This window comes from Bemisia tabaci, chromosome 6, assembly GCF_918797505.1.
Source record: "Bemisia tabaci chromosome 6, PGI_BMITA_v3".
NCBI lineage: Eukaryota > Metazoa > Arthropoda > Insecta > Hemiptera > Aleyrodidae > Bemisia > Bemisia tabaci.
In genome coordinates, this window is record NC_092798.1 from 12431960 (window position 1) to 12459693 (window position 27734).

Sequence of the window (27734 nt, forward strand, 5' to 3'; positions counted from 1 at the left end):
TAGTAAAATAATTTCTTTGCAAAAATGTAAAATGAACATGTAAAATACAAATGAAAATGTGAAATGAGCATGTAAAATGTAAAATGAAAATGTAAGATGTAAATAAAAATGAGAACTAACATATTCCCTGTGTATTCTGTATATCACATCCTATATAATGTATAAGTTTCTCATTTTTGGTTGTGTACTTTAGCCTTGAAAAAAGGTGAAGACATAGTCTCAGAAGAGGATAACAGGCATTGAAAGTGCCTAGAATTGCGTTTTGTAGGTTGTCGGTACTACCTCGAGCCTCGTGGCGTTAAAGATTGTGTCGATTGAAAAGATTGTATTTGAACAATGGCAAAGAATGACACCGAGTATAAGACAACAATCCGCAGTTAACACACAAAAATTACTTTGCGTGGGCTCTGAGAGCAAAAACAGAACTTATACAGGGAAATGTTTGGTGCATTGTTGAGCCAAGCCTTGGTAATGTCGAACTCGCCAATCTAACGACATTACGTCCAACACAATCTTTACGTGCCAACACTAAATACGAGGAGACCATCCTGGCCTACATCGACTACCATGGGACCCAACGCAAAATTTACCTGCGCGAGTCCTATTCAGACGCTGTCATGGATGACGGACTCAAAGAAATCAATCAAAAACAGTTAGATCTTGTATTCATTGGTCTGCATCATAAAACATATCAATATGAAGTTTCAGCGAGAGAATAGCTGCCAGTTTTCAACCCTAGCTCTGTTATTTTTTCTTTTACAGAAGTTTGAATCTTACATTCGATATGACCTGCTTTCTCGACGCTCAAGGATTCCTAATGTCGTGGGGATACGTCATCAAGGAAATTTCCATTTCCAAGGAAAATCAAGATAAAGAGAGGAAATTCTCTTGTTGAGTCTTAGTTTTATTTTGCAGTTTTTACTTTTCTCTCTTATCTTTATTTTTAAGGCAGATGGCCGAGAATTGCATGACTGAAATGTACATGTAAATTTAAAATACAGGAGAGAGCTAGACAATCGCCTCTAGCTGTGATCATCTTTGTACCTTAGGACTAAGCATTCAGTCGTAGGAGGTAGCTCCTGCCCTAAAACTCTCAACAATGCAATTTTCTTTCCTATTAAAATGGATCCAATTTGAGGAATTTCCTGTCATATGGACTTCTACATCCTACATTGTTGAATGTTTTGAAGAGAGTCAAGATTTTTTTTTCTTTTTTTTTTAAACGGAAAATATTGAGGAGAAAGTCCAGGAATTCTAAAACTTGTCACCCTCTTATGATGTAACCACAGATGTAACCACTCAATGAAAAATTATTTTATTTTTTTTTTAGCATGGTTTGAAAGATCCGGTGACTTCACCATTTCGGAAAAAGAGGCGTACTGCCAGCATCACCGCCTTAGAACAGCCTTCACGACGGCAAAGGTGGCGATGCGCAGTGTGACCTGCTTACAACCGCCTTCGAAGAAGACGTGCCTGGGGTGTCTAAAACCAAGGAAATTGGTCACGGCACTCCCATGCAATCACTAGGTCTTCTGCGAGATCTATTTGGAACAGGCCATTAAGCCTATCCGCCATACATATTCTACCCAGGAGGGAATCGAAACCCATCGGTATTTGTATGTGCCCATTAAATGTCCCTTGTGTAAGGGCATTATTCAATCATTAGTGTACATGTGTAATTAAAATTCTCAGGATTATTGTTAACAGTTGTTTTTTTCAAAGTTCATATTCTATTTTTTGTAAGATTCATTTACAATTGTGTATACTTGTTGTAAAAAGTATTTTGGAGAAGAAGACGTGCCTGGGGTGTCTAAAACCAAGGAAATGGGTCACGGCACTCCCATGCAATCACTATGTCTTCTGCGAGATCTATTTGGAACAGGCCATTAAGCCTATCCGCCATACTAGTCTACTCAGGAGGGAATCGAAACCCATCGGTATTTGTATGTGCCCATTAAATGTCCCTTGTGTAGGGGCATTATTCAATCATTAGGGTACATGTGTAATTAAAATTCTCAGGATTATTGTTAACAGTTGTTTTTTTCAAAGTTTATATTCTATTTTTTGTAAGATTCATTTACAATTGTGTATACTAGTTGTAGTAAGTATTTTGGAGAAGAAGACGTGCCTGGGGTGTCTAAAACCAAGGAAATGGGTCACGGCACTCCCATGCAATCACTATGTCTTCTGCAAGATCTATTTGGAACAGGCCATTAAGCCTTTCAAAGCTGCAGAGATTTGCTCGGCACCGCGAACTTGTAGCTGTGCTTGTTCAAAGCTGCGGAGATTTGCTCGGCACCGCAGAAAGTGCCGAGAGTCGGCAAAACGTGTTCCAGTATTTCTGTGTTGAATCGACCGCGGCCTGTGCCTTTTCTCAGGTCGCAGTCTGTGAGATGGTAGGATTTTGTTGATTTTTTAAACGCCGAGACACATTTTCGTGGCGAGTTCCAATAAGAGTATCCGCCATACATATTCTACCCAGGAGGGAATCGAAACCCATCGGTATTTGTATGTGCCCATTAAATGTCCCTTGTGTAAGGGCATTATTCAATCATTAGGGTACATGTGTAATTAAAATTCTCAGGATTATTGTTAACAGTTGTTTTTTTCAAAGTTCATATTCTATTTTTTGTAAGATTCATTTACAATGGACCATTAGACAAGGTACGAATTTAAGCGATCTGATACATGTTTCTTAACCAGAATTAAGCGTAGAAAACGATTCACACAACGAAAATTACGGAAACCAACTCCTAACGAAGATAATAACGTTTTTATTTCACATTGGTTACGAGGAATTTGAACTGCCCGCTCACAAGAAACTCAAAACTCTACGTAAGTCAAATCGCCCACTACAACGGTTTCAGCAAGCTTCTCAATCGAGCAATGTTCATTTCCCATCATGTGTTGTTCAAACTATTAGCAATTTGCTATAACTGAGCCAAAGCGTCAAGATTGAGGTTGCCAGATTTTTATATCGCAGAGACTGTCATGATAACGTTTATCGCGCGATGTGAATCACGTAGAGCATTGAGTTTTCATGAGCGGGTGGTTTGAATTCACGCATTAAGAATCATTAAATATCTTCGTAAGGAGTTAATTTCGGTAATTTTCGTTGTGAGCATCGTGTTTTACGTAAAATTTTGGTTAAGAAACATGTATCAGAATGCTGAAATTCGTACCTTATCTAGTGGTCCATTGTGTATAATTGTTGTAAAAAGTATTTTGGAGAAGAAGACGTGCCTGGGGTGTCTAAAACCAAGGAAATGGGTCACGGCACTCCCATGCAATCACTATGTCTTCTGCGAGATCTATTTGGAACAGGCCATTAAGCCTATCCGCCATACATATTCTACTCAGGAGGGAATCGAAACCCATCGGTATTTGTATGTGCCCATTAAATGTCCCTTGTGTAGGGGCATTATTCAATCATTAGGGTACATGTGTAATTAAAATTCTCAGGATTATTGTTAACCCTTTGACTCCTACGCCCGACTTAAGTTGTCCTTCAAAAACCGCGCCCACAGCCTACGCCCGACTATAGTCGTTTTGTAACTTCTTTTTGTATTTGCCGCTCTTGAGGACGTCTAAGTTTCAAACAGTTCATCAAGACAAAGCGAGCCCGTTTTGGTATCAAATTTTATAAACTTTGCCAGAGTGACAGTGGATGTATCTGGGACATAATGTTATACTTAGGTGCTAAGACTGAAATAGCAGATAAGTATCATATTGGCAAAAGTTGGGCTATTGTCACTACTTTATTAGAGCCTCTATTCAAAAAAGGGTATAACGTATTTGTTGACAATTATTATACCAGTTCAACTCTAGCTGTTCTGTTGAGGCAAAAAGGATCTAATATTTGTGGAACCGTCAAAAAAAAACAGAAAAGGGATGCCTATTTTCCCACCACTACAAGAAGGAGAAGTTTTTGCTAAGTTTTCAGACGGGATGATGGCTCTGAAATACACTGACAAACGAGATGTGCACATGCTGTCAACAATTGATAAGTTCTCCATGGCCGAGCCCCCTAAGAAAAAAGCGCACATCACTGATACTATTCTCAAGCCAGTTTGCATTTTGAATTATAATAAAAATATGGGGGGTGTAGATCACACTGACCAACTTTTGAGCAGCACTGAGAGTGTGAGGAGGACCGTCAAATGGTACAAGAAAGTTTTTTTTCATCTTCTGGACAGCTCTATCTTGAACGCACATGTTCTTTTTCAATTAGTGACTAACAAAAAAGTATCTATTTATGAGTACAAGCTGAAGATAATTGAGCAGCTCATTGAGCAGCATCAAGGACCAAGGAGACGACCATCAGGTGGAAAACCATCGACAAGTGAAACACCCCTAAGACTACTTGGACGCCACTTTCCAATCTTCATTCCACCTACTGAAAAGAAGATATCCGTCGCCCGTAAATGTCTTGTCTGTGCAAATACAAAATTAGGAGTTCAAAAGAGGAGAGAAAGCCGCTATGAGTGTCTTGATTGTAGAGTAACCCTATGTGTTGCACCATGCTTTCAGAAATATCACACCCAACTAAAATTTTGAGGAAACTTTTTCAAGCCTCGGTTGTTCTCTTAGATTTAGTGTTTTTATGAAGTGATATTTTTTTTAATTCAAAGATTGAAATTTTTTACTAAAGCATGTAGAATGTATTTTTGCATGTTTTCTTCTTTGGTGATAGTTTGCCACTTAAGTGATGATAAATAAATAATTTTTCAAAAAAAAAAAGTAAAAAATCTTAAATTTTAGTGTTTTTTGATTATAACATTTTTTTGGGTACTGGAAATTAACTTTTGATGACTGATCTTCATTCCTCATACCCTCGGCATGACACACACAAAATTTCAAGCTATTTGGAGGAGAAATAAGCGAATGGCGGTAAGAAAACAAAAAGCTGTCAATTATGCATGATTTCTCGTTCCTAACCTAGGCTGGGGGTGCGCGCTCTGAACCACATACTCAGGAGTCAAAGGGTTAACAGTTGTTTTTTTCAAAGTTTATATTCTATTTTTTGTAAGATTCATTTACAATTGTGTATACTAGTTGTAGTAAGTATTTTGGAGAAGAAGACGTGCCTGGGGTGTCTAAAACCAAGGAAATGGGTCACGGCACTCCCATGCAATCACTATGTCTTCTGCAAGATCTATTTGGAACAGGCCATTAAGCCTTTCAAAGCTGCGGAGATTTGCTCGGCACCGCGAACTTGTAGCTGTGCTTGTTCAAAGCTGCGGAGATTTGCTCGGCACCGCAGAAAGTGCCGAGAGTCGGCAAAACGTGTTCCAGTATTTCTGTGTTGAATCGACCGCGGCCTGTGCCTTTTCTCGGGTCGCAGTCTGTGAGATGGTAGGATTTTGTCGATTTTTTAAACGCCGAGACACATTTTCGTGTCGAGTTCCAATAAGAGTATCCGCCATACATATTCTACCCAGGAGGGAATCGAAACCCATCGGTATTTGTATGTGCCCATTAAATGTCCCTTGTGTAAGGGCATTATTCAATCATTAGTGTACATGTGTAATTAAAATTATCAGGATTATTGTTAACAGTTGTTTTTTTTAAAGTTCATATTCTATTTTTTGTAAGATTCATTTACAATTGTGTATACTTGTTGTAGTAAGTATTTTGGAGAAGAAGACGTGCCTGGGGTGTCTAAAACCAAGGAAATGGGTCACGGCACTCCCATGCAATCACTATGTCTTCTGCGAGATCTATTTGGAACAGGCCATTAAGCCTATCCGCCATACATATTCTACCCAGGAGGGAATCGAAACCCATCGGTATTTGTATGTGCCCATTAAATGTCCCTTGTGTGGGGGCATTATTCAATCATTAGTGTACATGTGTAATTAAAATTCTCAGGATTATTGTTAACAGTTGTTTTTTTTAAAGTTCATATTCTATTTTTTGTAAGATTCATTTACAATTGTGTATACTCATTGTAAAAAGTATGTATGATAACATTTTGTCTATCTTTGTAAAGTTTTGCCTAATTTTGGAAACATGTTACCTATCTATTTTCATAATATGTAATTCTCTTGTAATTGTAATTATTTTTGTAAAACTTGTGTATATTTTCGGCAAAATTTTATCCACACTTATTTGATTGTTTGTTGTTGACTTGTGTAAATTGTTTGTAAAATTATTGTTTTTGACACATATCTGATTGTTTGATTGCTTTTGAAGGTAAATTCTTGGATGATGGATGTATTACGAACAAAACCCTGGAGGATAATTTCGTCCAGATTAAAAAAATCAAAGAATCAAAGAAATTGTTCCTCCCTTCAAGCCCAAGATGGTAGAGATTAAAACTTTGGCCGAATACTGAAAATAAGTTGCAGGAATTTTCAACAAGGAGGAAGCTGTACAAGAAACGTCTTACCCTGAAGCCGGATGTATGTACAATCATCCGAGTTGCGCAGTCCAGGATGTGATAAGACTTTTAAACATATCGAACGAAGCGAGAAAAACACAATATACCATTTCGGAGACTTTAATTATTACTTTTGATTTTTTTTTCACTTCGATTAAAAAATGGTTCAGATACGTTTCCTTCCGAATGAACCGAGAATTTCTTCCTCGATCTGTTGCAGTGAATAACAACCCACTGAAACTTTACGAACTGGCATTGGCTAAGGTTATCCCTGGAGAATTCGTGACAGCGCTGAAAAAACAGGAATTCCTTGAGAAAATCAAACTGATAATTTTTAAGCGTATAGTTAAGTCAATTTATCTCAGTTTACCTCATTTTAAAGTATTCGGTTTCTGATTAAGCAGTGTTTTTTTATGAATCTAAACACGAATGCGGTGAAGAGTGTGCCTACTCAATCAGACAACATATAAGGATGATGAAAAAAACTTCTCAATCCAGTCGATGTTTCCCTCTTTCTCTTTGTGGTTGATCAATTTTGCGAGCAAGGATTGACCAACCCAACAGAGACTCCTTTCAGATTTGAAGCTTCCAGACAACATTTAATACTGGGATATTCGCGAGACCCTGGCAGTTGGAATCGAACGAACGATAGTTGGTGGTAAAGATTAAGCCTTTCGTTTGAAGATGAAGTGGGGTTATTAAAACCGGAGCCGGGTAGCTTAAACTGTTTTCTGAAGAAAGTCCGGTGTCAAGATTTGGACAAATGCACTTCTTTAAGCAAAGAACGATGTTGCCAGTCTTGCCTGTCTGCTTCCGGATGAAGAGTCTAGGTTGTTTCTTGTTTATCATTTGAAGCTTAAGCAATGTTTATCAAATAACGTCTAAAGCAAATTTAATATATTCCATGATAAAAATAAATCTCATGAGTCGAAGTCTCTCAACAGTGAATGTTTGTTACGGATAAAAATGGATCCTCTGTTAGATGCTGAAATAAAAAGCATCCTTTTCTATTTCAAGGAAACCATGATTCCGATTTCTCTAAAATTTTACCTGTTGAAAGTATTGGTAAAATGTCAAGTTCCCCGATTGATACATTTCAAGTGTACACATACTGTGCTTAGAGACAAAAGCTACAGACATTTCTTTCGACATTGTGAACATCCATGCCGTATCAACATCTGCAGAAATATTTTTAAGTACATTCTAGACCGTTACAATGAGTTACTTCCTGACTATTTTGACTATGTTCACTTTCCCCTCGTTATGACGAATTACTTTACCGAAGCCATACCTCTTGCTTCCTCTCATTGGATCCTTCTTGATTTACATGTGCAAATATTCAGATATGTATACTCCTGGATTGAAGGTTCTCGTGAAGAAATAATGGAGAAGTATCCCAATTACATCCGTCTACTTTCAACCAGTTGGCACTATAATAAGGCTGCGGCAAACATGCTATCTCATACTGAGTCATTTAAAAAGGAGGATGGACTCCCTCATTTGACATCGGAAAGCTGTAGCTTTTCTCAACAAGAATGTAAGTGACAGTTACACCGGATTTCGTGCTAAAGGATCAGCTATTTTTTCTTCGCGTCAAATGAGGAACTCTGTATGAAATTATTCACTGCCTGCTAGCTTCCAGTATACCGACATGAAAGATGTGTAGGACTGTTCCATTCTGCTGCGGATTCTTTAAAATATTCATCGGATGAACAATATGTATTTACCGAGTATATAATGTATATATAACGGATTCTTGAATAACTTCAAAATTCCTGTCCTAATCGTTATAAATGTATTATTTATCCGTTTTATGCGATTAATATAATCATGTTTTTAAATCATTGATTAAGGTATGAATATCACATGAATAATATGCATTTACCAATTATGTAATGTATAAGTAATAGATTCTTCCACAACTTTAGAATTCCTGTCTTAACCGTTATGTATGCATTATTTATCCGTTATATAAGGATTATCATAATAATTTTTTGAAATAAGTGATTGAAATATAAATATCGGATGAATAAAATGTATCTACCGATTATATAATGGATATACAAAAAAAAATTGATATTTCTGTTTTAATCGTTATACACTGTTTAATTTATCCGTTAAAAAGGTAATATTCTGATTCCCAATTTTAATTGTTATTAAACATTTTATGCACCACTTATTTAATGCTTATATAACTGAGTTAACTGCAAGTAATAGAAAACCATGTTTGACCGATAACTTTAATTAACCGTTAATTAATTTTTTTATTAACCGTTCAGTTCGTTCCCTACTAGGGACGTAACAGTATCAGGACTTCTCCAGGGATATAATTACATCATATTTAAATTGAGGAGGGCAGAGTTTAAAATCGCAATCCTAATCGACGAGTATGACGCACCACTTCATAGTGGGATTGAAAAGGAGTAGGATATACCGGAGAGGGTAGTTTTAGAAAGGGTCAGTACCAGATGAGTGCATTATACGATGAAAATGAAGCTTTGATGAGAGAATTGATCCTTTTTTTCTGCAAGGACGGCATTATACCCCATCCTGACGTCATCGTTCTTACTGGCATTACTTATATATCAAAAAGCAGTATGTTTTCTGATATGTCTAATTTTCAAGCGTATACTGTTTTAGAGGATGATACTTTCGGCCCATATTTTGGTTTTCAGGAGGACGAATTGAATGATTTAATCGAAAGAACAACATCAAACTTGAAGATCAATGAATTCGAAGAATGGTACTATGTCGTAATCTTTAACCCGTGACTACGGCAATTGAATCGAGGAAATTCGATACTTTTTGGGGAAATTCAGGATCGTCCAAACTTATCAACACACTCATATCTTTTTCAAGAAGTTTTGTTCATCAGTCTCCTTTCTAGGACGTACATTCCCTTGAAAGAGAGTTGCCTGAAAACGTTCATTCCTTGAGAGGTTTTCTCGAGACGTCCATTCCTCGAGTTGTGTCAGGACACACATCGTTCTTACTGGCATTACTTATATATTAAAAAGCAGTATGTTTTCTAATATGTCTAATTTTCAAGCGTATACTGTTTTAGAGGATGATACTTTCGGCCCATATTTTGGCTTTCAGGAGGACGAATTGAATGATTTAAGTGAAAGAACAGGATCAAACTTGAGGATCAATGAATTCGAAGAATGGTACGATGTCGTAATCTTTAACCCGTATTCCGTGACTTTGGCAATTAAATCGAGGAAATTCGATACCTTTTGGGGAAATTCAGGATCGTCCAAACTTATCAAAACACCCATATCTTTTTTAGGAAGTTTTGTTTATCAGTCTCCTTTCTAGGACGTACATTCCCTGGAAAGAGAGTTGCCTGAAGACGTTCATTCCTCGAGAGGTTTTCTCGAGACGTCCATTCCTCGAGTTGTGTCAGGACACACATACCCTGATATGAAATGACATGCCGTGGTGAGGATTTTCATGCTTTAGATATTCTCATTTTGTGTCATTTTAGATCATTGAGTTTCTATTCAGGATGAGGCTAGGTGTTTTAGTCACGTGGCTCCTTCGAGACATCTATCCCTCATTTCATTCCGATTAGTTCCCAGATTTAGTTTATGTTCTGTTATTTGTGTTTGAGGAGGGCAGGGTTTAAAAGATCAATCCTAATGGACGAATATGACGCACCTCTTCATAGGGGGATTGAAATGGAGTTGGACACATATACCGGAGAGGGTAGTTTTAGAAAGGGCCAGTACCAGATGAGTGTATTGTACAATGAAAATGAAGCTTTGATGAGAGAATTGATCCTTTTTTTCTGCAAGGACGGCGTTAAATCCCATTCTGAAGTCGTGCGCAGTACAGTTGAGTTCGAGTGCAGAAATGGACTATGATTCATACACCTTAGGGAAAATGGCGGGTCTTGAGGACGAGGATTGGTCCATATTCGACGATATACGATCGACATCCTCACAGTCAAACAGCAAAAAGAGACCGCACATGGAAGAAGCAGAATGACCTCCACGAACAAAAAAGAAGCTTTCTATGGAAGAATACAAAAAGAGACACTGCAACAATCGTGTTGTAGAAAACATGTGTGAAAACACATAAGTGTCACAAAGAAATTGCAAATATGAACGAAATACGAATGATAGTTGATGCCAAAGAGAAGGCAGGAGACGTTATAAGTACCGTTCCTCCGAAGCTAGCGAATGTTGAAGCAATAACAACCCGTATCACCAAGTTAGCTAGGCCAGAGCTCCCCTGGATAGTTAGAAGAGAAGGAGAAGATTTGCTCACTCACTACAAAAAGTTACTAACTATTCATCATTCAGATGAAGTGGGACACCTCACTAGTTTCTGTGTGGGTATCGCAATGTTAGGATGCATAGATTTACAGTTGTATTCAGATATTCGTGCTATACTCCGCCAAGAGATATTAGAATTGGTCGATGTCTCAATCGAAGAGTTTGTTCAAACACACGACTTAGACATTGACATCAACGATCTCTCGGACTACGATAAGATATCACCTTATTACTGTATTTACAGCACCGGGATTTTACTCACACTTATCGGAAAACGACTGAACGATCAAAACTACAAAGCGTGGATCGAAGCAAGAAACAATTCGTTTGCTGTCCCACTTGGTTTTACCGTAACAGATCCCTCTTTGTTCGGTTATCAACCGTCACAAGTCTTCGCGGCAAATTTCTATTCAGAGGTAAAATCTAGATGGTTAATAAGGCGTAGACTTTTCGTAGAAACTTGGGCACTATCCAGTAAGCCTGGGATGTTGGGGACAACATGCAAGACCGTACTCACACTCCTTAGAGGTGCAGAATTGACCAATTTCGCGAATATTAGTCAATGGTTATTAGTGCTCAATCCAGAAATCTTTTGCTGGAACACTATGGCAAAATCGCTGCCATTAATTCTGAGAGCTTACAAGAAATTTATTTCAGTAGGTCCTCTTGCGGATTGGATTAAACTCATATTACCTGACGAACATGTTAGGGAGTTCCATCATAATACACTGAAGGTTCCCTTCACAATTGCAAGGCAAATTGCCATTACTTATGGCAATTCTACATTGTCACAAGTTGATGGAACAGATAGATCGCCAGAGACACAAATGCTATTTTGTCCAAGACAGAGAAGCTGGTCGTGGGAGCAGCGCATCAACGGCAAAGCATAGAGCTTGAGGATGGACGACGCATCGAAGAGTGTGACGAGTATAAGTATCTCGGTGTTTGGCTCGATCAGGATGGAAGGATGGATAAAGCAATTAAGGACAGGATCATCCAGGGCAGGAGAGCCATCGCGATGCTGAACGGGGTGCTCTGGGATCAGAGCATCTCAAAGGCAAACAAGCACCGGATATATGACGCCATCGTTAAAAGTATCGTGCTCTATGGTAGTGAAGTGTGGCCTTTGACGAAAAGAACGCAAGAAATGTTGAGGGCAACTGAAATGGATTTTTGGCGGCGATCTGCCGGCATTTCGAGACGGGACCGTGTCCGTAATGAGAGAATTCGCCAGGTGATGAAGGTTGAGAAAGATATCGTGCACGACGTCATGTCCAGGCAGTTATGCTGGTATGGACATGTGCAAAGAATGTCGGAGGAGAGGTTGCCCAAACAAGTTTTGGATTGGGTACCACCTGGGAAGAGGCGACGGGGACGTCCCGTAAAGGGTTGGCGGCAGGGCGTTGACGAAGAGATGTTGCGGTTTCAGTTGCCCGATAACCTCTGGGAAGACAGGCATATGTGGCGTTTGGGTGTCGTAGAACGCCAGAGTGCGTTATAAAGCGACTTTTATATATATATAGAAAACATTGAGGAGCAACTTTTGCAAGGCCCAACGCTGGACGAACCTGCCGCCAAATTTGTACCCCAGCTGTTGGAAATACCACAAGTGCGATTCTCGTTGTACGAATGGCATCAAAACCGTATCCAAGAGTTCCAAAAGGAAGCAAAAAAGCCCAGCGCCCCAGTACAAACCGGATACATTTCGGCCCCACTGTAGATCAGCATGGACAAACCCACCAGCGAGGAACCACAGCCAGCCACGAACAGACGAACGAGGAGAGGAAGATCGGGAAGAGGAGCGCAGGAGAGGCACTCCATCAAATGGTTAAAGAGACATCAAGCCGAAAAAAGTGATTCTCTGTGATGAAAGCTCTTCAATATGTAAATATTTGTAGTTATTTCAATTTCACAGTAGTTGCCCCCCCCCTTCCATAGTTCATTTAGTTCACACTGGCATTACTCATTATCAAAAAGCAGTATGTTTTCTGATATGTCTAATTTTCAAGCATATACTGTTTCAGAGGATGATACTTTTGGCCCATATTTCGGTTTTAAGGAGGACGAATTGAAAGATTTAATCGAAAGAATAGGATCAAACTTGAAGATCAAAGAATTCGAAGAATGGTACGAAGTCGTAATCTTTAACCCGTACTCCGTGACTTTGGCAATTGAATTGAGGAAATTTGATACTTTTTGGGGAAATTCAGGATCGTCCAAACTTATCAAAACACTCATATCCTTCTCAGGAAGTTTTGTTCATCAGTCTCCTTTCTATAAATATATTCAAAAAATTTCGCAAAGATACGAAGACAGGCTTCATCATCATCCAAACAAAACAGCTATTGAACTTTTAAATAATATTTAAGAAATTAGGAGACTTAAGAGGAAAAAGCCTTGGGAGCTTGTCACTAACGCTGATTCCGATTTTTAAACAACTTACATACTTATTTTCATCTTTAAAGACAATCTTCTCACTACATCAGATCTTCACTCATCTCACCCAATTGATTTTCATGATTGTCCTTTTAATCTTAATTAAGTTTTCGGTTTAACTTCTTGAATTTTATGATAAGAAGCAATTGACCAGTCGTTGCTTTACCATACATTATTGCTGACTAATGATAACTGTATATGTTTCTTCTAATTGGAAGTTACAATAAATAAAACTCTTAAAAAAAAAAAGTCTCCTTTCTAGGACGTACATTCCCTGGAAAGAGAGTTGCCTGAAGACGTTCATTCCTTGAGAGGTTTTCTCCAGATGTCCATTCCTCGAGTTGTGTCTGGACACACATACCCTGATATGAAGTGACATGCCGTGGTGAGGATTTTCATGCTTTAGATACTCTCATTTTGTGTCATTTTAGATCATTGAGTTTCTATTCAGGATGAGGCTAGGTGTTTTAGTCACGTGGCTCCTTCAAGACACCTATCCCTCATTTCATTCTGATTAGTTCCCAGATTTGGTTTATGTTCTTTAAGTGTGTGTGTTCTTTCATTTTATGTGTTTAGTTATGTTCAGTTTAGGTTATATTAGTAATGTCAAAGTAAGTATGCTTTCAAATAAATTGACTATGTATCAGTTGCTTCACTGTATGGTAACCATAAGTGATCTCACAACCAGAAAAAATTTAGATAAAAATTTACATTGCGATGGAACTTGCAAATTAGAAAATTGCAAAGTTGCTGCGGCAAGTAAGATTTACAATTCAACGAATCATTCATACGAATCATAATTTAATGTCAATGTCATAGTAAAAGGACACTCACAGCTTATTGATTCTCTTGATAAACTTTGTTCACAGTCCAGCCGTGTACGACTATGCATCAAACAAAAGTTATATCCCTCATACCCCACAACAGGTCATAGGCCCGGTTAATGCGGAGTGTTTTTTCTTCAAGTTTTCATAAAAAAAAAAGAGAAAAAAAATGGCCTGGTTCTCAAATGAAGCCGAAATAAAAATCGTGAATGACTTAAACATTAAGAATCTATCCCCGTACACACTGTTTGTGCTTCTGGTTATAATTCTCGCGTTTTACTACATTACTCAAAAATACCAAGCAATGGAAAAACGCGCACCAGACCTCGAAGCAAGATTCTAAAAAAATCGTTTAAGGGACAAGATGTGACCGAGTGCAAATACCATAAGTGCGATGTTGCAGAACGAAAACGTGAAGATGACCAATGAATACACAGCACCATACTTGCAAGTAGAGAAATTAAAAATTTGTCGAAAACTACAAAATTTGTGAATTTCAAACCAAGGTCTAACTCAGGTCAAATGTATAGTTTTTGATGGAGTCAAATGTTGTGGGTACAGCAAAAAAGTTGTGGGGCCTCTTTTTAGCTTGTGAGTGTGTGAGTTCAAGGATATCCGAGAGCTAGATTGGAGTTGCCCAAAAAAAAGATGTCTCTTTCCTGATGACAAAATGTCTCTCTCTTGATAAAAATTTTTTGAATTGAATTCTACTGACTATCTTTATTTGCATTGACCATTCTAACTCTGAATGCATGTGGACTGAAGTGTTTTTTTTTTTCCTGTATGTGTTTCAGGGGCTCAAGAGTACAGATGCAACACTTACATTTGCTTTCCAGGTGTTCGGAATTTTAGACAGAGAAAGAAAGCTAAAACATGGTGTAACGCTCGCCCATGTTCTGGCCCTCGGAGGTAAGCTGTGTTCTAGTTTCCCTATGGTTTGAAATTAAGAGTGGGCACCCATGGCCGAGAAAAATTATTTTGTAATGCTGAAGAATGATGTGCAACTTCATCAACTGATCCACAAAATAATATGACAACTTAACTTAAGAAAGAACTCAACTTGAAAAAAAATTAAAAAATAAAAAAAAAACAGGGCATTTCCAATGATATTAGTTCATGCCACTGCAATTGTAAGGCAAATCAAGCAACAAGCCCTGGGATCTCATTCCTGTTCTCATATATTTGGCATGCAATTTTGAAGAATTAGATAGGCTGGCCATCATTTTGGCTCAGACTGAAAACAAAAATGCCTCAAAGCTATCCATAATATGTGATGCTAAAATTAAAGAAATTAAAATGTTATCAAATGACACTCAGGGATAGCATGTTTGATATTACTGGGATATACATATTTGCAGCTGTAGAGGCGGTACTGCACTACCTGTAGACTGGCCAGGTGGGATAGAACTTACCATACGTAAGTTGATACCTTCGATCTGAGATGTGCTGGAAGAACACAAGTTCTAGAAAGCGGCAACTGGCTTTCGACCATTGACTACCGTGAGTTCAGTGCAAGGCAGCATGCGAACTTTTTTGAGGACTACTCAATCAGTACTATTGTTAGCCTTCTTCATCATCACCTGAAATGGATACCAGTAAAACATGGTCAATAAAAGGACTGCTAGAGACACGAAGTAATCTTCTGTACTGGGCCACTTTTCACAAGGGCCAGTGACCCCCTTTTTTTAAATCATATTCTGAAAGTACAGAGTAAACTGAGCTACTGGGCATTTCTTTAGATTTTTCTAACCCTAAATAGCAGAGAAACTCTCTTTTAAAAATAACAAAAATGGGACCCATTTAAAACAATATTATTGGAGGACGTTGATGATGTAGCCAGGCATAGGAAACAGTGTTTGCTGATTAGCTGAACTCATCTTTAGGCACAGTCTCGCTATGAAAACATGACCATCTGCTTTTGATTGATCGGATTTCAATAAGCTTTTTCTCACCTTCGAAATAATTGTTTTAAACTTTTAAATGAATTTTTTTTGGTCACAAAATTGAACGTAAATATAACTACATTACAACTCTACAAAAATTCTATGCTTATAAGTTTCACAAACTGTTAGGTGCCTTGGTTAACTGAGTTGCAAAGAAAGTGATTTGACTTCTTCCACAAAAACAAGGGTAAAAATTTAGGGAGTCTTCCAAAATACGAGCAGATCTAATCTTCTGCTAATAACAAGAAGATGCGTCTATAAAAGTTCACTTTTAAGGCAGTTTCCTGAACTTCTATTGTTTTGACTTTCCATCCCAATGATACATCAAACTATTTTCAGAAAGAAGTTTTTGAAAAGTCTGAAAGAACAATATTTTGGGCCATGACCAACAGAAAGGTAAGTCATAAAATATTTCTAAAACTTAAAAATAATACTGAAATTGGAAAAAATATGCACTTAAAGCACAATCTTGTGATATCGCGATCAAGTATTTTTAAAAAGTCACTGTACTTTTAAATTGGACGCAATGGACGCTGTTATCAATGCACAGCTGCACAGACTGCACATCGCAGCGAGAGCAACTTGCAATCAAGATGGTAGCCTCTATGAGAGGGATATTTTTGGATGCCATATTGACTTTCCCAAGTACTGAGTACACTGTCTAAACGGTTTCTTTGACAAGGGCTAGATTGGTAAATGTAAAAAAGCATCCTTCCCTTACCCACATTAGTCAATTCTACTTTCACAACTCCACGCAATTACAGACTTAACCATTTTGACAAGATTAACCCCTTTGGATTTCTTATCTTCAGATGTAAGACATTATCTGCTTGTTTTTGTCAATTTTCTTCCGGTATCCTTTTAGATTTAATTGTCCCACCCCATCTTCCTGCTTGCCTGATAATCATGTCCACTAGAAGGGAGAGGATGAATGGCCTTAGATGCACACGAGGAGAAGTGGGGCAGCTTTGCCGGCCCAAGTGTACTGTGCTAAGGTAAGGAAAGGTAGTAAACATCAATATTTGTGTCTCAGCCACATGGGAATGGCACATGTTCAAATGCAAATATCTCCTAACAAAAAAAAAAAAAAAAAAAAAAAAAAAAAAAAAAAAAAAAAAAAAAAAAAAAAAAAAAAAAAAAAACAAAACAAAAAACAAAAAACAAAAAAAAACACAAACAAGCACCTACTAACTACAGACTCCCAATAGTGTGAACCAAAGTTGAGCTATTAGCCAATTTTACAAATATATGCAACACAAAATACATGCAAAAAATGTGCAAGAGGATGTTAACATATTTACAATTTCGCCTTACCATGGTGGACAAGTAAACGTTTCGACCAACACTTTGGTCTTCATCAGTGCAAAGGAAAGTAGTAGTTGTAGTAAGTAGTGTATGTAGTTTTTTCTATTTTAGCATGGCCTGAGTCGCGATCATTGCATATATTTGTAAAATTGGCTAATTGCTCAACTTTTGTTCACATTATGAGTAGCCGAAAACCGAAAAATCTTGCAACTCCCAATAGTGTTACAAGGTTCTATTTTGAGCTGGGAGCTTCAAACTTGCATGAAACTTTGTAAGTTGGCTTGATATTTTTGTAATACAATATTTGCAAAATAATCCTTTGAGCAGTGGTACCAATACTTTTATTTTGAACTTTTTGGCATTACGATCCTTTTCACTAAGAACGGTTCCTAATAGTGCTAGAAATGTTAACGATGATGTAAGGTCTTCAGGACCAAATTAATTTATTCTTAAACACAACACTATTGAATGCAGAGCAAACAAAAACCAATCCCTTGCCTAATACAAAAGATGAAAACAGTGGAACACTGACTTACAATTTATTTCGTCATCATCTCCACCAATCGCTTTCCAGAATGCCATGACAACTTTTTCTGCGCATGCTTTTCTTTCTTCGGATGGCAAATTTGCAACTCGCTCTTTCATACTCTGCAACTCCGAGAAGAGCTCGGAAAACTCTAGCTCCTGACTACCTTCACTGAAGAGCTCCTCTGTAAAAAAAGCAATGAAAGTTAGAAAATGATTTCCAAAATTTTGGACCTTCCCTGGTATCAAGGCTACCTACTGAGCTCTGAATTTGACTATTAGCAGATGAATATTTGACAACAACACAAATGCAAAAAAACTTGGGTTAAATTATTACTTAGCCAAACACCTTAGAGCAGCAACAACTCTTCTTGATCAATTAATTTGATTTCATCCGTTCAATTAAATGCAAGTAAAACATTTGTATTTTTTGAGGTGAGCTCCCTAGGTTTGATCATTAAAAGTGGATTTAAATGGAGTAAAAACAGTGTTACCGACTTAAGAGAATCACCACTGCCTCTCAGAAAACAAAAATAATGTCAATGCAATTATACATAAATGTAATATGACATTAATAATCTTTCTTTCTTGTCAGTTCTTTAGGAGACTCAAGATTGTTTTTTCATAGCTAATGCCCGGTCCTCGCGAGTAAGGTTCGAGGAACTTATTCGACAAACTGCTCAGTTTCCCGAGACTTGTTCCTTAAAACGAGGATGCTATCCACACGAGTTCGCCTGAACTGGAACCGGAGCTTCAATAAAACTATACAATTATTGCAAAATAATAGATTATTACGGCCGCGAGAGTAACAAAAACGATGGTCAACACATAGAGGACGTAAAAAACAAAAACGAACGAATTCCCAACAAAAGAAACATAGACTAAGTTCAGAGTTCAGAGGAAGTTCCGAGAGAAGTATGGAGGAATGAGTTTTAGCTCAGCTAAAACTTGTTCCGAGAATAAGTTCTCTGAACTAAGTTCCGCGAACCACGCTGGTGTGGACTCCGAGTAGATAGGCAGGTTCATCCCTTTAAGCTTTTTAAAAATTTATCTCTTTAGGTTTACATTCTTGGTCGGTTAAAGAATAATCTTTTTGAACATTAAAGAGAACTATTTAAAACCAAAGGGGGATTAAGGGCTCTCTGTACATTTTGATGAAATTTTCATAAAGTAGCAAGAAGTTTATCATAGGTCTGAAACCAAAAAACTCAAGGGTTCTTTTTGGATTGGAGCCAAGACATTCTGAACATGTGCACTACTTCCGTACATGCTACTGCACCGCAGAAAAATTAAAAGTCCTCCGTCCTGACAGTGTATTTTTATTAGGTGCGCATAAGTCAGATTGGTTATCACACGGCACCTTTCCCTTTCTCTCACTGTTCCATTCTGTCTGGGCAATGAGACGTAATATCAGATTTGACTATTTGTACAAAAGCAGCCTAGTTGGCCTCCTAATCTTCAAATGAAAGGCACAGACTACTTGCTTTCGATAATTCTCCTTCATCATCTTTCTTTCCTCACCACTGCTGGTACTTGCTGGATTATAATGTGAACTTGAAAGAAAGCAATGAATAGTAAACAAAAGGGTTCCTTCCAGACGGATGCATCAAGGGAAGGCAAAAAAGGGGACAGGAAGCAATTTCTGTACCTCCAGCGAACAACAAATAAAGTAAGTGTTCAAACACAAAAATCTCTGCTCCTATCTAAGCGAATTGGCTAATTTCTTGGCTTTGAGCCAATAATAACCTTTCAGTTAACTCATTCAAGTTTCATTAGATTGGTAGTTTCATTAAACTGTTTCCTTGGTAGTGATGTTTCTCCACAGTTCTTTTGGAATAGTATCATTAGTATCATTTGCCAGCTTCTGGAGGATCTCTACCATGACAGATTCCTGTAGAAGGTGAGCAGCGCAGAGCGCCCTTGCGCGCCATAAAAGCGACAAATACAAAATACATACACATCATTAGATAATAGAGTCAACTGACAACTCACCTATTTTGTCTTCAATTTCAGGCCCGTTGGGTGCAAATGGGGTATCAATATTCAATGACTCTAAATCGGCAGCTAAATTGGAGGGCACACTGTCGTTTTGAGTCAGAGTTTGATGTCTACTAGCATTCCAACCTGTCAAATTAAGTAAGATTTTATCTTTTCTGAGCATAAAAAGTTCAAAGTTTTCAGTGATCGATCATCAGCTATTGATATATTTCTGAAGTTAATATAAGTCTCTTGATTTTTTTGTTTCCATAAATTTTTTATTGGGGACTGAATAAATTTTTACTGAACGCATGAACTCAAGACTATGCATAATGAACCACTAGACAAGATAAAAAGTTCAGCATTCTGATAAATGTTTCTTGTAAAAAATTTCACTTAGAACACGATTCGCGCAGCAAAAATTACTGAAATTAAATCCTAACCAAGATATTTGATGTTTCTTGATGCATGAATCCAAACCTCCCACTCATGAAAACGCAATGGTCTTCACAGTCAAAACACATACTAAATGTTGCCCCAACAGTCTCTGTGGTATGTAAAAGTGGAAACCTCGATTTTGATGCTTTGGCTATGCCATAGCTTGTTGTTAACACTTTAAACAACAGAAGGAGGAGAGGGAACATTAATTGATTGAGATGCTAGGCACAATTGTTGTAAAGTGCAATTTGACTAGCGTAGAGTATTGCATTTCTTGTGACCGGGCAGTTCAAATTTCCTGCAGCCAATGTAAAACAAAAAGTTAATATCTTAGTTAGGAGTTGATTTCGGTAACTTTTGATGCAAGAGTCGTGTTCTACGTGAAATTCTGGTTAAGAAACAAGTCTCAGAATTCTTGAATTCGTACCTAGTTAGTGGTCCATTTACTAGACTTTAAATAAAGCAGTAAGAGTGTAAATGATTATCAGTAGTGCAAAGAACTCCGCACAGAGCATGGGGTCAGCAGCTCTCAATGAAAGTCAATGAAACTTTAATAACATTGATATAAAGTTCATAATTAAGGGAAAACCAAAAAGTGAGCTCATTTTAGGGCGTAGAAACCGAGATATTCGCAATTGTATCCGGACTATTTTCTATCATGCCGCAGCATGGCGGAAGAATTCCGAGTCCCCTCTCCTCTCGTTCTTCAGCGTTCTCGATCAGACCTCACGTCACTCACATGAAGATGGGTGCTTATGCGCTCGGCCGGTGCGAATGCCGTACTCTCTCCCTCTCCCCTCGTCTGTCAATTCTGTTTCAGCAACTACATTTCAGATTAAACTGGCCGGCAGCGGCGGCACGAGAGAGGTGCGAGAAGCAGGGAACTCCATGTCGCACAGCCCGAACGGAGCGTCCTAATGAAAGGAGTGAGTGTAAACAATGCAACATCGTAGTTACCTGGTGGGGAGAGGGAGTTTCCTGGCTGAAGTACTCAAGCAAGGTAAGGCGACACGGAGAATTTACCTTCGCCGCACAGAAAATAGTCCGGGTTCATTCGTGAATATCTCGGCTTCTACTCGCAAAAGTGAGCTAATTTTTTGGCTTTCCCTTAATTATAAACTTTATACCAATCTATTAAAGTTTCATCGACTTTCATCGAGAGCAGCTGACCTCATGCTATGTGCGGGGTTCTTTGACTTTCATTTCCTTCAAGGAAGCTCGTTAAAGGGGCAAATTAAAGTTCAAAACACTAGTGGTCATGATTCAACTTTTTCAATCTTTTGATAGATGTCTTAAAAGATAACAACAGGGGAAAGCTAATGAAAGTCATACTAGATTCTGATTTCATCGTCATTTCAGGCCAAACATGAGCATGGAGGGCTTGAATGATCCTGGTAACACCAGTGCTCTCCGCAAAATCACCATCTTCATCCTCATCTTCGTCCAATACAGGAGAAAGTTCGACCAACTCAAAGCCTTTGCCGATACACCATTCTTGGGCTTGAAAAAAAACATGGAAGAAAAAAATGTTAAGTATAATTTGCAATTTGGTAATGACAGTATATTAGTTATTTTAACAAAGCCATGATTAATTACTGTCCATAAAAAATTTCAAAATTCGGAAATCACTACATCTTCATGGCATTGATTTACAAACTTTTATAAGAAGAGTCCATAAGAGATCATTTAAGAACGATACAATGTTAAGACACTTTTTTTTATTCTGGTTATATCTGCAGTTTTTAAAATTAAAATACATTTTTTTAAAATTTAAAATTTTTTTTTTGAGATCTGTGCAATAGATCAACGATATACAGGCAGTTTGGGAAATTAAGAGTTTATGCTGATTATGCATACAATTGCTAAAGATGATTATTTGTAAAGGTCATTTTAGAGTCTCCTATTTGAAATTACATCTAGATACATCAGTGTTCTGCCTTCCCCCTAAAATTTTAGAAGCCACCTTGGCCGGAAAGCCCAATTTTTAGGAGCCAGCTACTATTTTTTGGGAGCCAAATTAAATTTTTGCCTACAAACCATGGCGAATTTTCTCGCTCTCGGGCTGCGCTGTGAACAGTGCTTATAGAGAGCGCTTCATCGCTACCACTGCTTCCCGATTGCAAGTTTAATCTTTCAAATTTTTTAGGCGCCACAATGGCCCAGCCCCCCCAATTATTAGGCGCCAAGGCCCCAAGGTACACTCTACTACAGGTATGGACAAACGGGGTGCCGAAGTGGCAGCGCAGAGAATCTAGGACATTGAGGGACGTCGCAAGTCGTATCGTCTTTGCCATGCAATTTAAAGTTAGGTTCTGGCAGATCCTGGTAGTTTCAATAAGCTATCAGATGAATTTAAAAAATTGATATAACCCCAAATAAGGAAAAACTTAACTAAGAACATGAAAAAATAACACGAAATTGACGAGACCTACTCGCAGAGCAGAAAGTAAATAAGTTTTCAATAAGGCGTCGCAGTCGTACCATTGAACGCTGTCAAATCCATGCATTTCGACGACTTTCTAAAATTCCATTTGTTCATACCTGTAGTAGAGTGTACCTTGGGCGCATTTGGCACATGGTGCCCGGGGAAGGCAGAATACTGAGATACATGTTTTTCAACATGTCAAAACATTGTTAACATCCAAAGTCTACTTTTTTGGTCTAAGGTCCCAATATGCATCACAAACGTTAATATAGAAATGATATTCGGATTTCTGCATTGATATAAAGCTCATTCAGAGGAAGACAGGAGGTTATATAAAGGAGTTCAGATGAAGAGATTCCCATTTGATTTATACTTAATAATCGATAATTCATGAGAGTTCTGTTTTGCAGTAAAAATGTTGATCAACAACAGTCAAAAATATCTGACTCACCTGTTAACTTGGAAATACCAACATTAGGTTCTGACTGGCACTGATCACACAAGAGAATTTTTACATCTGCTTCGTATTCTTTCAAAAATGACAGCCATTCATCCACATTAGTCATAGCATTTTCCTGGAAATTAGATCAAACATCATTATTTCAAAAACTTTAAAAGTAGATGAGAGACCTAAGAAGAACCCACCTCAGTGAAGTGATTTAAAGAGGGCCTCGAACCATCATGGGATTATCAAAGAGAAGGCAAGAGTCATAACTGAACTAAGTTACAGGAAAACACACCAACTTGGAAAAATGAAGTGTTCAGGAGTAACAAGAGACTGCACAGCAGGTGAAGAAGATACGATAAAAAAAAACCTTTTCATACAAAGGATAAGTAGGTACTCAGGGCAAGATTTTAGAAGCGTCTCAAGGAAAACTTTTTTCACCCGTTTTTTTTTTGGGTAGCTTCTCCACCTATTGAGCAATTTTTGACGTCTCCTGAACATTTTCTGGAGTTGATGTGGTTTCATTCTCACCGATTCAATTTTACGGTGATTTTGAGTGGTCTGGGATGAGATCAATCACTGCTTTGCACTTCTACACAGTTTGTTTCTCTAAGCAGCAATAATTACTGTTATGTATACATGAATGTAAGAAACTGATTCATAACGTCTAGCAGCATTAATATTAATTAGTATAACATCAGATTCATTAAGATTCATTGAAATCTGGTATCAGATACTACCCTAATGGACATGCTCATTGAGTCGATGTGTGAGAGGGAGGAATAATAATGCAGCCTCTCTTATACACATTGACAATGTGTATATGTCAATTGCACATGTGCACTTATCATTGTCATTTTAATTACAGAACAGGTCCGGGTGCTTTTTGGACAGCCTGTGTATACAATACATACATTTGGTTGATCTTGGAGATTTAATAATCAAAACACAATCTCTAATAGACATAATTAATTTATCAACTGCAGGATTTTCTGTTATATACATAATTTGTTCAATGTCTTGTTTCCTCATGACTCAGACTTTAACTCTCTGTTGAAAAAGTGGAGACATACAGAGGTTGAGTAAGAGAAACTCTACACTTACATCTGAACTGTCAAAATGTATGATTATGGCTTGAACTGTGTCTGCAAAGCTCTTGTTGGCAAGGGACTTAACATCTGTGCAGCAAAGATTGACAGAGGCGGTGTAATATTTGGTGTCAACTTCCCACGGGTACGAAAAGGTGTCTTTTTCTATTTCAATGGCAGGAGGCAGTTCTTGGACTTTAAGGATCCCTGAAAGTATAAATGACAAAAAAATATGAAATCAAAATATTGTTGAAAAACATATTGTGCCCAGAGCAGGCTATCTCTGGTTGATGGAGAGGCAAAGTTATCATGGTGGTTCTTCCAGGATTGAAAGACCCAAAATTTTAATACGGTCAAGTTTCTTTGAGGCCCTACTATTTTGCAAATTTTTAAATGTAATTGCATAAGAAGTAAAATGTTTCAGTTTGCTGTACAGCTAGTTAGTTACGTAAATCCAGATTGAATTAATGAAATGCCTCGCCTTTCATGTTGTTCATTTGCTCATGGGATGTCACTTGGTATAAATGACTGCTCTTTCTGGCCGTCGCTAAGTCCTATTTAATTTATTATATTGAATCATTTTTCAACAAAAAGTATTAGGAAAGAGCTTATCTGGCACCAGTAACACAATTTTTTGGATTATTCCAAAGCTAACAAGAAACAGACTGGGCATTGAAATTATTACTGAATAAACCATAAAATGTGACATATTCGGGGGGCATTTCGGGGGGCTGATCAAATTGTAAGTTACAGTGAATATTTGACTATTCCGGGACACCATAAAATATTCTGCCGTACCTACCTTTGGCAATATCTGAGAGCTTCGCTGAAGTTTCGCCAACTATCAGTATGCTCTGAGCAGCAGACATGATTTACTTGCAGTCGAAAGGGTGGAAAATAGGTGAGACAATGCCTTACGTCTGGAACAAGAAGTCAGAAATGAAATTTTGCAGGACGGTTTCCTGGGAAAAGTAGAATAATGATCGACTGATTGGTAATTACACTGAATCGTAGGAGTTTGTGGGGTCCAAAGAAAGGTTGGAGCGTTCGAAGACCTGGTCTTCATGCACCTGTAAATAAGACATTATACACTGCAATGAATGATGCAGATAAACGAATAATAGAGCCGTAAAAATTGGCAGATAAGAGGCTAGGTTAAAAAACTGGCTCATTCCACTACTTTAAATTGATTCTCGGTTTAATGTTCCACATGTCATCATCGTTTTTCATATTTTAGCTACGACAGCTTCTATTTTGGAGAATCCAAAGGGTTTAGGTAATTCGACGGACGCCAAATTTTGTGTCAGAGCGACGTGCGATATGTCGTATCGATTTGTTCCATAATTCAGCCATTTGTCATTTTTTGGAATTTAGAGATTTCATGTACCAAATTTGAAAAAGAAATTCAATGTAAGAAGGGCGTGGTTTTTTTAGAGGAAAAATATTGCATTCGATACTGATATCGAAACTCCACTCAAATGCAATATTTTTCCTCTTAAAAAAACCACCCCTTTATTACGTTGAATTTGTTTGTCAAAATTGGTACGTGAATTCTTCAGTCTCCTGACAACAGAAAAGCGATCTTAAAATTCGCGAAAAAAGAGAAATAGCTGAAATTTTGGAACGAATCGATGCAATATATTGCATGTCGCTCTGACACAAAAAATGGCATCCGTCGAATCACCTTAATCACTGAATCAATAGCCGAGGAATATTCATACAAATAAAGCAACCTGTAAGGCCTTAAACTATGTTACTCAGTTCTGTTGCCGATTTTCTACACATAATCATATGACCATTCAGATGATGGATCAGAAACAGTGATTTCAACTTTATTTGAAGAAATTAAAAGATTCAAGGAATGACTTGCAGACTCATTCAGATTTGAGGGTTGCAAACTACACACGCCGGTACAACTACCCTTTCAGTTGGACTGCTATTGTATAAACACCTTAACAAAGAAAATGATGTGCTATACAGGTAATAAGACTGCCATCATTGCCAATGCCGAATTTTTTTGGATAAAATACGGACTGATGAACTGACTAATGCGCCATCAATGTAAAGCTCACCAAAACAGTATAGTACAACTGTTAATTAAACACAACTCAATGATCCCATTTATCTTCGGAGATTGTCAAGTGCTAAGTGAAAATGTTAGGCATTCATGTGTAAACAAGCAACTCAATCGATGTAGAGAAACCAAAAACATTGAATCACAGCATCCTGTGTTACGGAAGGCGAGACAACATTTAAAAATTCGCATGCCGATGAGTGTTAGCACCGACCTGCATCAATGAGTTCAAGTGTCCAAATTGCGCACACCTGCGTATGCCCAGTAGCGGCTTCAATGGATTTTTGTCGGATTGTGAGGATTTTTGCTCAGTTGGTAATTAATTCATAAAATGAAACATTGCTGTACGGTTGAAAAATTATATGTTCTAAAGCTTTTCTTTTTAGGAATTTCATCTGAAAATAGTCTCTACACAAGATATTCGTGAGAAACCGAGCGCGCGAATGAATTCTCCATTGCAGCAGTCTCTGTGAGTGCTTGGGACACACGCTCTCTACCCTTCCCCGCCCGCCCATCATGGGGCTCCGTGGGACTTGTCTCGCTCCGCCTGTACTAGACCGAGCCGGATGCACAGTCTGCGTGATTCAATGTCTTTGGGAGGAAAGCCGATCGTTTGGCATCAGGTAGCTCTGTTTGGGGACAGCTTCCTGAAGGCCTGGATACACACGGTGATTAATCGCCGCAAGTGAAAGCTGAAAGCCAATGGAGAGCCTTGATTTCGGTATATCAACGTCAAGGGATTGAAATCAAGGCTCTCCAATGGCTTTCGTCTTTCACTCGCGGCAATTAATCGCCGTGAGTATCTAGGCCTTCAGACAGTGTACAGGTACATCTTAAAGTTCTAAGCTGTGTAACAAGAGACAATCTTGACATGTGGTCCTCCTCAGCATCTGTTCTGCTTTCCAATGGCTACTCAAACAATAAGAACCTCCTTATCACATATCTACTGTCGTTACAAATTTTACTTACTCCTTATTGATGGAGCTTTTCTGCGAAGTTGACGATCTTCTACTACCAACGATGAGGATCTCCGACTTCGAGCATGAGGACTAATCTTCGATTTTCACGGTACTTACACAGCGATAAGTTTTCGTTTTCAACTCGCGCAAAATCTTCTACGATTAGTAAAGAATTATTCTCCGTACAAAGACACGAACACGTTGGCAATAACAATTGTAATAAGTGCGAAACGAGGGCTTTCAGAATTCAAAAATCTTGAGATGATGATTGACGAAGACCAGACACCAACGAGACTACGAGAGAGAGGCACACGAGAGGTTAGAATTTCTAGATCACACACTAACACTAACGCACGCGCACAAACCATGAGTGCCAAGTAAGGCAGAGAAATTGAGACTTTCATAGTTATTTTTTGAAACTTAGCAGTCAAAAAATTCGATGATATGCAATCTCATCATAATTTGCCGTTGGCTTTACAGACTCTTAAAATTAAAATGTCGTTTATAAAAACAAAATAGTTATTAACCAAAATTAAATGAGTTCTTAATCGGGCAATGTGGCATTGCAGGTTTTTTGAAATTAGTCAGAGAGCCCGGGTCTTTTCATCGACCAATGATGTGCAACTCTCAGCC

The 27734-nt window shown here is 38.0% G+C and overlaps 1 protein-coding gene and 1 long non-coding RNA gene across 4 annotated transcripts; one reads left to right on the top strand and one right to left on the bottom strand.

Moving 5' to 3' along the window:
* Positions 1-3208, top strand: LOC140224809 (uncharacterized). The gene is made up of 2 exons (XR_011900042.1): positions 1-743; positions 962-3208. It is a non-coding gene; the product is annotated as an uncharacterized lncRNA (long non-coding RNA).
* On the bottom strand, positions 922-27405 carry LOC109042426 (alpha- and gamma-adaptin-binding protein p34). Of its 3 annotated transcripts, none has more exons than XM_019059159.2 (8): positions 27112-27405; positions 24871-24988; positions 24085-24275; positions 22987-23110; positions 21443-21610; positions 19688-19819; positions 17707-17880; positions 922-15502 (listed from the first exon to the last, which is right to left on the bottom strand). In XM_019059159.2, the coding sequence occupies exons 2-8, from the start codon at positions 24935-24937 to the stop codon at positions 15483-15485; spliced, it is 876 nt and encodes a 291-aa protein (XP_018914704.1). In that variant the 5' UTR covers positions 24938-24988; positions 27112-27405; the 3' UTR covers positions 922-15482. The 3 variants fall into 3 exon arrangements, with proteins under 3 accessions (XP_018914704.1, XP_018914703.1, XP_018914702.1); XM_019059158.2 differs by having other exon boundaries at positions 24871-25030; XM_019059157.2 differs by having other exon boundaries at positions 24871-25138.
* Positions 27406-27734: the final 329 nt, after the last annotated feature.